The following is a 12,322-nucleotide window of genomic DNA, read 5'->3' on the forward strand; positions in this document are numbered from 1 at the left end:
TTCTATGCATTTAAATTTTTCTTTGATTCTTTTTCTTTGATCCAAGGAGTATATAGTAGTGTGTTATTTAATTTCCATATTGTTCTGTTACTGACTTTTAATTGATTCCATTATGGTCAGAAAATACACTTTGTATGACTTTACTTCTCTTAAATTTGTTGAGGTTTGTTTTATGGTCCATCATATGGTTTATCTTGGTTAGGGTTCTGTGAGTGCTTGAATAAATTCTAGGTATTCTGCTGCTGGTGATGGAGTGTTTCATAGGTACAGATTAGAACCTTTTGGTTGACTATGTTGTTCAGATCTCTATCTTAACTGATTCTCTGTCTGGTAGTTCTATCAGTCTCTGAGAGATGAATGTGGTGGTCTGCTACTGTAATTGTGGATTCATATTTCTCCTTCAGCTCCATCAGTTTTTACTTCATGTATTTTGAGGCTCTATGGTGTTTGAGAAGACTCTTGAGAGTACCTTGGACTGCAAGGAGATCAAGCCAGTCAATCCTAAAGGAAATCAATCCCGAATATTCATTGGAAGGACTGATGCTGAAGCTGAAACTCCAATACTTTGGCCACCTGATGTGAACTGACTCATTGGAAAAGACCTTGATTCTGGGAAAGATTGAAGGCAGAAGAAGAAGGGGGCCACAGAGGATGAGATGGTTGGAAGGCATCACCGACTCAATGGACATGAGTTTGAGTAAGCTCCAGGAGTTGGTGATGGACAGGGAAGCCTGGTGTGCTACAATCTATGGGGTCGCAAAGAGTCGGACACGACTGACTGAGTGACTGAACTGAATTGAACTGATTTTGAGGCTCTGCTGTTTGTTTTGTGCACACTTAGAATTGTCGTATTTTCAGCTGCATTGATTCTTTTATTGTTATTTACATGATAGGGACAAAGAGACATTGCTTTGTCTCTATTATTTTTCCTTCCTCTGAAATCTATCAGATATTAATATAGTCACATTTCTATTATTATTAATTTTTTGCATGTTTATATTTTTTCATCCTTTTGCTTTCAACCTACCTATGTCACTGAATGTGAAGCAAATTTCTTGTAATCAGCATGTAATTGAGTCATAATTTTTATTCATTCTTCTAATCTTTTTTGGATTGGTGTACTTAGATCATTTACATTTAAAGTAATTACTGGTATGTTATTGCTTCAGTCTGCCACTTTATTATTTCTTTTCTTGCTGTTCTTTCTGGTTCTCATTCTCCTATTTCTCTTTTATTGACTTCCAGTGTGCTAAACATTTTTGAGGAATCCATCTTGGTTTAGTTATAGTGTTTTTTAACGTGTTTGTTTGGATAGTTTTTGTAGGGGTTACTCTGGATATTGTAGCATACATATATGATTTATCACATTCAACTGATATCAACATTTAATCACTTTGAGCAAATTGTGAAGACCACACTTCTATTTAGGTCTCTGTTACCGTCACCTTTAAAAAAAAAGTATTACCTTGAATATCAGATGGTATTGTAATTTTTGTTTCAATAACAAAATGTATTGACAAAACTCATGAAGAAAAGAATAGTCTATTGTATGTATACATATTTCTGGTCTTTCATTTGTTTCTTCTTTACTGATGCTCTAACATTTGTTCTTTTATCATTTGCTTTCTGTTTGAAGGATGTTCTTTAATCAGTTTTTAAGACTAAGTCTGGAACAATTCGTTCAGTTTTCCTCTTTAGGGGGAGTGTTGTTATCTCCCTTAATTTCTGAAAAACATAGAATTTTCAGTTGACAGTTCTTTTTCTCTCAGCACTTGAAAATTGTTGTGCTGCTTCTTTCTGATCTCCATAGGCTTGGTAGGAAATCCTGTAATATTTGAAACTGGTATTCCTCTGTAGATAACATTTTGTTCCTCTTGAGATGTTTTCAAGACTTTTTCCTCATCTTAACATTTTAGAAATTTGACTATTATTTGTTGTGGATTTTTTTTTTTTTTTTTGAGTTATCCTTTAGAGTGTAGCTTTGTATCTTTCACCAAATTTGGGAAATATTTAGTCATTATTTCTTTAAGTTGACTTTTAAAATCCAATTTCTTCTTGTTTTCTTCTAGGATTCTGATAATACAAATGTTGACTTCTTGTTTTTTGTCACATATGTTTACAGCCCAGTTCTCTTATTTCCTTCTCTCTTTCTTTCTCACTCCTGTCTCTTCCCCTCCCTCCTCTCTTTCTTTCTCTCTTTCTTTCTTTCTCTAGTGCCTCTTTGCTTCCTTTCTTTTGTTCAGATTAGGTGAAAGTGAAATGAAAGTGAAAGCGTTAATCACTCAGTTCTGTCTGACTGTTTGCAACCCCATGGACTGTAACCCTTCAGACTCTTCTGTCCATGGAATTCTCCAGGCAAGAACACTGGAGTGGGTAGCCATTCCTTTCTTCAGGGGATCTTCTAAACCCAGAGATCGAATCTGAGTCTCCTGCATTTGCAAGCAGATTCTTTATTGTGTGAGCCACCAGGAAAACCCTCAGATTAGGTGAATTCCATTGCTATTTGCTCAAGTTCACTGATTATATCCTTCATCATCTCCACTCTATTACTGAGAATGTCAGTGAATTTTTCTTTAAATTTCTGTTATTGTATTTTTTCAGTTTATAATTTGCAGTTGATTCTTCTTTGAACTTCAGTTTCTTTGTTAAGATGTTCCATTGTTTTCCTCTGGTTTCAAGAGAGTTTATAATTGACCATTGAAGCATTTTTATGATGGATGCTTTCAAATCCTTGTCAGGTAGTTCCGACATCTGATTCATCTCAGTGTCAGCATCAGTTAATTATCTTTTTCGATCAAATTGTACTTTTCTTGGTTCTTGATATGACTAATGATCTTCAGCTGTGTGTCAGACATTGTCTATTGAAATCTTTTACTGTAGCGGGCCGTCACTCTCTTTCGATTTGACACATCAGTCCTGGTCTACTTTGTGGTTGTAGTACTAGGCACAGTTTAATTTTAAGAATCTTTGTTGTTTTATTTGCTCTGCTTGATTTGTATGATTCTGCTGGGGCTTCTACTGATTCCTGCTGTTGCTGTGGTAAGATAATAAAAGATATTTTTAAAGTCACTAAGTGTGTGGCAATTTGTTATAGCAGTAACAGGAATCTAATACATGGTTTGTGGAAGGCATGTGCTTACATGTTTATGTGGGGAATGGGGAGGTCAGTGAGAGAAATCATGTCCTTGTGCATGATACTTGCTCTTCTACTCCATCGCTTTACCTGATAACTCCAATTTGTTCTTTAGGATTCAACTTATGTGGTATCTGTTGCCAGAAATCCATGACTACTCCTCTTTCCCAAGGCTGACTTGAGCACTCCTTTTAGTGGTTCCAGGGAATCCTGGGTATATACTAAAGCATTTTCCATTTTGTATTGTAACTATCTGTATACATGTTTTCCCTCCTCTAGAGTCCTTAAAAGTCCTTGAAGATGAGGACTATTCTGTATTCTTGTACCTAGTGTGGAATCTAGCATGTTCTTCACTGAGTAAATGTTTATCCATTAAATTACTCAACCTGAGCAGCAAGGCAGAGTTTTCCTCAGAAGCATTTGACGTATCTGCTCACTTCCAGGACAAACTGGTGAAATCATTGTTGCAATGTATGCTTTGTAACTTTCCCATTGGAGAGAGTTCTTCCAGCCCTCATTTGTGACTACTGCCAAAACTTTGCATTAAAGATATGATTATGTTATAAGACAGAATCTTCTGACATTTCCAGTGATTACAAGCTAAATGATCTTGGGAATTACATTATACAGAAATTATTCCAACAAATATGAGGAAACTAAAGCTCAATAAAATTAAATGACTTGCCCAGAACATGGATATAGGACTCAAAACTTGGTCTCCTTGCTATGAGACACTGTTTTCTTCAAGTCATCCTTATCTCATCCCAGTCCCACCTCTGATCAGGGTCTGTCCCATCCTTTGAGAGTCTGCTTCAGTCATTAATGACTATTCCCTAATTGTGAATTGCACATTCATTTAATTATGTCTTTAGACTCAGCTGAAAATATAAAAATGTATAGAAATTGGCAGCATGGTTTAATTCTTTTCTAGAATAGAACTTGGCAGAAAGCCTTTCTATTTCTGAAAAGTTTTTTCCTAATGATAAAAGGAATATATAATCTTCATAGAAAATTTAGAAAATAACAAATATATGAAGATAAAAGCCAATGTTGCTAATTATTTTTCTACTTACAAATATCTACTTTTAACATTAGGTTGCTTTCATTTTTTTTTTCTATTTCATGCTTTTTTAATATATAAAATGGGGATAAGAAAACTTTTATTCTTTTTTCACTTAATATTATACCATAGCTTTTCATTTTATTAATGAAAATATTTTTGATTAAAAAACTTTTGATGACTCCATCATAGTCCAGCCTATGAAGATACTAGAATTTATTAAATGATTCCACAATTTTGTGCATTTGGAATATTTCAGAACTGTAAGATATTATATGTTGAAATAGGACAGAGTATGTAATAGTCAATTCATTTTTCTGATTATTTCCTGAGAACAGAAATTAATCAACAGACATGAATATTGTATTTCATAGTTTCATATTGCTGTCATAGCCAACTATCATAAATTTAGCAGCTTAAAAAGGCACTCATTTATTATCTTGCAGATCTTTCGGTCACAAGTCTGGCTGGCTCAACAGAGTATTCTGCTTGGGCTCTCTAGGCTCAAATGAAGGTATTGGTGCCCTAGGCTCCTACTTGGAAGCTAAGGAGAAGAATCATCTTATTGTCTTATTTGAGTTGTTGGAAGAATTAATTTCCTTCACACAGTTTCCACGTGGTCTCCTCCATTTTCAACTCAGCAATGGCAAGTTGAGCCCTTCTTCTGCTTTAACTACTTTTGACTTTAGCTGAAGAAAGTTCTCTGATTTTAAGGGCTTATGTGACTAGATTATTCAGCATAATCTTCCTATTTTAAGATCTGTACTTCAATTCTATCTGCTAAATTCAATTTCCTGACATATTTTCGTGTGCCAGGGATTAGAGTGTGAACATCTCTGGGGAGACTATTACAAGCATTTATGAGGATCTGTATAAGCATGGCCAGAATGAACTCCACATAAGGCTAGCAAAAGAAAGATTTCTGTCACCAGAATGAGTGATTAACTCCTTATAGTCATTAAAACAGAACATTGTCTTTATTTCAGTACTCTGGCAAAGCAATTTTTTTAGTTATGTTTTAACTTCCCTGTAGTTGATTCATAGTGAGATCTAATTATTTGTAAATACGCATTCACCGTTCATTTCTGTATGTGATTTCATGTCTGTTGTCCATTCCTCTATTAGATTCTTGATAGATCTGTATTATCTCTTCAAACATTGAGGATATAGTGGTCTGCATTTTGTAGCAGCTATTATCTTTAATTGTTTATTCTTTAGTGGACAGAATTATATTTTCCTGCTACATAGGTATGTCTAATCATCATTGACTGCCTTTGTGCTTTTTGCCAGTGTGTTTTACTTTCCCTGAGGGCTCAGATGGTAAAGAATCCACCTGCAGTGCGGGAGACCGGGGTTCGATCCCTGGGTCTGAAAGATCTAGAGAAGGGCATGGCTATTCACTCTATTATTCTTACCCGCCTTGCCTAAAGAATTCCAAGGACAGAGGAGCCTGGTGGGCTACAGTCCACAGTTGTGTCACAAAGAGTTGGACACAACTGAGTGACTAATACTTACTTTCATATGCAGCTATCAAGCAGTTTTCCCTTAAATGTCCCCTCATCATGTTTTGACTTTCATAATGATTTTTTTTCATTTTGGTGTTTGGTGTGAAGAAAAGCTCTAAACTGATTTTATTAAACTAATAATTTGTGCAAAATTTTTTATTGAGAAAAGACAGTCATGAAGATACATGCTACAGAAGCAAAAACTATGCAAACTGCTTCTGTACATGAAGGAAAATACAGAGTCAAGAGAAAATGGCAGGACTTCCAAGCTAGTAAATGAGAATCAAATAAACTAATTTCTCTTGTTTCCTCTATATGTGCCTATAGCAAGGGCTGAGGGATCTAATAAAGCTGACTACAAGTAGCTGAAAAGGATTTTTGATGTCCTGGGCCTATATAGGCAGTACTAGGTCTCCGAACTAAGATTTAAAGTGACTTAGAAAGAGTTATTTTTAATCAAAGGTCTGTATAAAACAAGAATTAGATTAGCATACATTAAATGAAGCTAACTACAAAACAAAAAGACACAATAACAAAAAAGAGAAAGAATTCTCATACTCTCCACATTTGAAAATCTAAACAATTATGACAATTAATTGACCATTTCAATTAATCGCACCCTCATTAAGACAGGAATTGCAAAACACATTTAGGAAAATGAGTAAGCATGCCATAGACTGGGAAAATACATTTGCAATCTGACAAAGCACATGTATCCAGAATATATAAAGAATTCTGACAAAAAAAACAATAAAAAGACAACCTAATTTTAAAAATGAGCAAGGGATTTGAACAGACACTTTACAAAAGAAAACATGAATGGTCATTATATGCATGAAAAGTTTCCCACACTAGTCATCAGGGAAATGGAAATGAAAATCACGGTGAGATAACTTTCCACACCTACTTGAAGGGCAGCTAAGTACAAAAGACAATGTCAACTGTTGACAGGGATGTGGAGCAACTAGAACTTGTGTATATTACTGGTGAAAATGAAAATGGTAGAACCACTTTGGAGAATGACTTGAAAGTTGCTTAGAAAGTCAAGCATACATTTAATATATGACCTGTCAGCCCCACTACAAGTTCATTTCTACCAGGTCCTCAGCACTCCCATGTTGCTTTCCCTTCTCCCAAATATTTCATATCTTTCTTTAACTATTTTCATCTTTCTTCTATCCCTCTTTTTCCATCCCAGATGAATTCTTCATTAATTCACCATTAAGAGAGTCATTTCATCCACATTCATTCTAGGATGATACAAAACAAGCATGACTTCAAATTAGCTGTGTATTTTGCCATTATAAGATGGCAACTATTTTCTGAAAGCTATAAATATCAGTTTTATGTCAGAGTAACAATAAAAATGGAACATATACCAATATAAAAGAGACAATATTAAGATTTAAAATATGTTTTCATTTATAAATAATATTTTTCATGCCTTCAACAACAGAAAGAAAATTACATCATAGTCATTTGAAAAGTTCATTTATTATATACCAATATACACTTTCTATAATAAAAAAAGCCTCCCTATATATTGAACCATCTTATAAATGAAATAAGAAAATAAAATTTTCATCTGTTTATAAATGGGGCTAAATTAACCAGTACAATATACCATATGTATGCCTGTCCTGCAGTCTATGTGAACTCTAATCCTGAAAATGACCATGAGAAAAAACGATGCTTTATTATTTGGCACTGTAGTATTGCTCTTGAATATTTATATAATTTTCATGTTGATACTTTCAAGTGAGTCATTTCAAATGTAAAGCATTCAAAATATATACAGATTTTACAGCTTTTCAGTTTTTTGGATCAATCCATTGTATTTACATTTAAATACATTCAGATCAAACATTTTTAACACTCAGAAGGCACCTTTTTTCCATTTTCTATTTTGATTCTCTCTTTAGATGAATTGAAAATAGAAATATATCTTAAAAATGCTATTTGGTAAATAATAGTCAGAAGTCATGATAGTTTCTAGTAATGCTCAATTTCCCTAACAAAGTGCACCATTTTACAATATTATGCCTCTAGAGAATAATACATAAAACAAATATATATTTACGTAAGGCACATTCCAGCAAAAACTATTGAAATAAGATTTAATATTATCATACTTACATAACATCTGTATTTCATACTAGGCTATACTACAATATACAACAAATGTGCTTGCTACTGATTGAGGAAAAAAGGAGCAAACTCTAGAAATTCTAGGCAGTGAGTACTAATTTTTAAATCCATTTCATGTAACTATGTTGTAAAAGTGAGCAAGAATAATAATTTGCATCTCTTTGTAGTGTTAGCACTTTTATTTTCATAGAGAATAGCTCAATGCTGTATTAAATGGCAAATCTATGTTAGCAAACACCTGTTCAAGCTAAAATGAACTAAATCCTATTTTAGACCTTCTAAATTAAAAGAACTACCTTAGTATTGATAATTATTTGCAAATAGGGAAATTATTTTCTTGTAGATGATTATGGTAATATTGTAAACACTGAAGAAGAGCATTACCAAACTATTCAATATATCACTCAGGTTTCAAATTTAAAATATGCCCAATAGACAGATACATACATGTGGATTTTTGAGCCTATCAACTCACTTCCCTACCCCCACCCCCAATAACATAAATGTTTGACTGTGAAGAGAGAAAACTACACATGTAAAAAATAAAAATCAAATGTACCATACATTAAAATTCTGATAACTACAGAATAAGATTATATACATAAACATAAAGCAATCACAGTTTCCTGCACTGAATGTTTATCAAATAAAAATGTATTAAACAATACTGGGTAGTGTAGCTCCACATGAATAGTGGTATTCTAAAAATTCTGAACGAAAATGGAAGACGAGAGGGAGGGCATTGTTCAGTGACAAAAGCATGACAAGAGGGCTGGGAATAACATTAATAAACAAATGCTTCCAGAACATTCAGTATAGCCATAAGCATTGTTTTGCTGGTGCTCTATAATTTCAATAAAGCCCCTCTCTGTGTTTCATTAGGTGTTTTAATATTTACAGAAGAACGGTTGAATGAAGAAGTCACTAATTCAATGTCACAAGTAGGACGGGCAAAATTTTCCTTTAGTGTTGAGCATAAGATGCTCCAGCCTGGTGTCTGATCACTCATGTAACTTGCAGAGACAGTTCATAATACATGTCTTTTGCCTCTGTCATTAAATAGACCTGGAGTATTTGGTGTAAGATTGAGGGAAGGCATTAAGTGGCATTAGCTTTGCCATCAGGGCATTTTTGCTTGATATTCTAAGAATACAGAAATTTGGTACTTTTGGGGGGAGAGGGAAAAGGGTATTATTTGGCGATCGTTACATGCAGCTACCCTTATTCTGCACACGCAGAAGCAAAAATACATCATCGCACACTGCTCTAGTAAAACCTGGGTGGAAGTGTGCTCCACAGATTTTAAACATATAAACAGCCATTTGTGACAAAAATGATGATCTTCTCTTCTGTAGGTGCTTGGTAATATTGCTGGTAAACATCGTTGGAATCTCCCTGTTATTTCCTATGACTAACATTCCAAACAAGATAACTAAAATGTCTTTGGGAGCATAATTGGTAACCATCTCTAACAGGAAAAGATAGTATTTTTCCTTGGGTTAATGATGCTTGGAATTTGGGGGATTGTAAATCCAGTCAATTATAATGAGTGCCATGCTTCCCATCATGAAGATGATGCCAACCACGAGGAAAACTAAAGCCTGTAAGTCAGAAAGAACTTGTTAGGGAACACAGAAATTATATTTCTTTAGTACAGTTTGCTTTTATAAGTCGTTTACTTAAGACAGCCATTCGATTTGCATATTGAATTGTATTATTCTTACAGCTGCCCATGCCTAGCAGTTAATCGATTTAGAACCCTACCTGGGGAAAGAGGGAAGAAATATGATATAGACAAATTTAACCCAAATGTTCAACATAGAAAAATGGTTAACTGATTTGGTACATAAAATAATGGAATACCCTATAATCCTTACAAACCAAGTAATAGAAAAAGATTAAATGACTTACGGAGTACTCACAATCTTTCAGGTGAAAGGGGGCAGGTTATAAAAGAGTAGCATGTATGATGTGATTAAATTTTTTTTTAAGCAAACAAAAACAAAACCTAGTGGCACCAGTGGTAAAGAACCCCTGCCAATGAGGGAGACATAATATGAAATGCAGGTCTGATCTCTGGGTCAAGATCCCCTGGAGGAGGGCATGGCAATCCACTTCAGTGTTCTTGCCTGGAGAATCCCCAGAGGACAGAGGAGCGTGGCAGGCTACAGTCCATGGGGTCACAAAGAGTCGGCCATGACTAAAGAGGCTAAGCACGCACACAATATAATGTATATTACATATTTCTTGAAAAAAAAAAACAAACCTCAAAGTATATGCGTGTGTATTAACATGTAATTACATATACATATATGCCTATACTTGTAATATACCTATAATTACATAAACATATAAATATTTCACAATTTTAACACTAAAAGGGGCCTTACAGACTACCGCATAGACTGACTTCCTAATTCTACACAAGAAGAAACAGCGACTGGCATCTTTTTTCACTAAGAAGAATCTAGGATATAATTTTACTCATTTTTACATCAAGTCAAACAGAAAAAGTGACTTACCAAGGTCGCAGTGCTATAAAAGTTGAAGCAGAATGGACTACATAGAGTGGGAATCTGGGGGCAAGACGATGGGAGGAGCTTTTGATACCAAACTTTCCTAAAGTCCCCAAACCATCCTGAGAGGAGAATGACTCACAGGCAAAATTCAGGTTCAGTCAGTCAGAGGCACTTTTCAAGTCTTAATACAAGACTTTATTAAGCAGTCATAGATAATATTTAATATTGAAGAACAACTATTTCTAGTATACATTTTTGTAGTACTATTATGGGAAAGAAATATTTACTCCCCAGGTTAATAGGACTATAAATTATATGGAAAGAGACTAACTGAACAACAGATGGTTCTGTTCTTAGTCCACAGGGGATAACAAGGTACTGAGGAGGGGAAAACAAAAGCAACACTTTTTGGCCTCACAAGCCTAATGACTGTGACCAAAATGTAAATACTTTTTCATAACGCTGGTAAGGAGCCTAATTCCTTCCTGCATTGTTTCCTGTGGATAGTGCAACCATAGCTTGGTGGTAGAAACTGTTATAAAGGTATGCCTGTGGGCAAACTCCATTAGCATTTGACAGGTAGGAAGGACTTAGCACAAGCTATTTAATATGTGAAGGAAAGAAATCCCAGAATCATCTCGGTGCTAGAAATCTGCACGTCCTTTTTTTCCACCAGAGCTCTAGCCATCTTTGATTTTTGGTTCTTGGGCATCAATTCAGTTTTTGGAACATGTGCATGCATTTCCTGGTTTACTTTAAGTAGTGGAAACTTAAAGGGAGAGATGGTAAACCTTACTTACCCCGACCTTCTGGGGTGACCTAAGAGGTTCTTTCTTGACAAGTTTAAGATAGAAAACTGCTGGAAGGATGAAGATCAGCATAGTGGCAGAAGAAGCCCCTGAGGAGAGACACAGGACAAGTCAGTCTTCCTCAGCAGGCAGAGACACAAGGGCATACACTCAAAAGAAACCAAGTCTAAAACTACCCTTAGCAAAGCACAAAAAGCACTATACACTCATGGTTTGTTGCTCAGTCACTTAGCCGTGTCCAACTCTTTGTGACCCCAGGGACTGCAGCATGCCAGGCTTCCCTGTCCCTCACTATCTCCCGAAGTTTACTCAAACTCCTGTCCATTGAATTAATGATGCCATCCAACCATCCCATCCTCTGTCACCCTCTTCTCCTGCCCTCAATCTTTCCCAACTTGAGGGTCTTTTCCGATGAGTTGGCTCTTCGCATCAAGTGGCCGAAGTATTAGCCCGTGGATGTTTATTCAAAACAAAATATATTTATAAATAAAATTAAAATGCACCTAACATCATAGCTGCCTAGTAAATATACATCACACATGATAAACAACAAAAAGGCCGAGTGTTATAGATTTATAGAAAATTAGTAATATAAACACATACTGAGGAAGCGGAACTCCTCACACACCCTTCCAATCCACTTCTAACTTTTCAAGTTGTTTTCACCTATGTTTTTAAAGTTTTATATTGTACTTAAAATGTGAGAAAACCCTCAAATCAGCAGAATGGAAAATTAAATATATTAATGGGTCACCCAGTTAAGAGAAATAATATGTTTTACAAAGTCAATCTCTTCTTTCTCCAAAGACATCCCTTAATGCTCAGCTGATACTCACAGACCATTTAAATAGAATCTACCTTCTTTCCTCTTTTTTTTTCTTGATGCAGAGTTAAGACCTCAGTCCAAACCTGGGTTCACTCTAACATATGGTTTGACTTCTACAGGGCTAAATTGCATTGTTTGTCAGAAAAGGCAGCTAGATTAGATGCCTATAAATTAGGTTTTAGCACCAACATTTTCTGGTCCTGTCCATAAAGTCCAGTGTCACCTGGAAGGAAGGGATGGTGACCAACTGGAGCCCAGTTGGACTACTAGGAATTCTGGGAGCCTGAGATGGACTGGGATCCTTGACCTCCCATCACTGGCT

At 35.3% G+C, this 12,322-nt stretch overlaps 1 protein-coding gene across 3 annotated transcripts in view; it reads right to left on the minus strand.

Annotated features, from left to right (window-relative positions):
* Positions 1 to 7,172: 7,172 nt before the first annotated feature.
* SLC38A4 (solute carrier family 38 member 4) overlaps positions 7,173 to 12,322 on the minus strand; it is a 75,939-nt gene continuing 70,789 nt past the window's right edge. For all 3 annotated transcript variants that reach the window (XM_043447141.1, XM_043447143.1, XM_043447142.1), the window contains exons 15-16: positions 11,166 to 11,263; positions 7,173 to 9,447 (exon numbers count right to left, since the gene is read on the minus strand). In XM_043447141.1, the coding sequence (XP_043303076.1) occupies positions 9,346 to 9,447; positions 11,166 to 11,263 (200 nt within the window). In that variant the 3' untranslated portion in view covers positions 7,173 to 9,345. The remainder of the gene's footprint in view (positions 9,448 to 11,165; positions 11,264 to 12,322) is intronic.

This window comes from Cervus canadensis, chromosome 25 (genome assembly GCF_019320065.1).
Source record: "Cervus canadensis isolate Bull #8, Minnesota chromosome 25, ASM1932006v1, whole genome shotgun sequence".
In the NCBI taxonomy this organism is placed as follows: domain Eukaryota; kingdom Metazoa; phylum Chordata; class Mammalia; order Artiodactyla; family Cervidae; genus Cervus; species Cervus canadensis.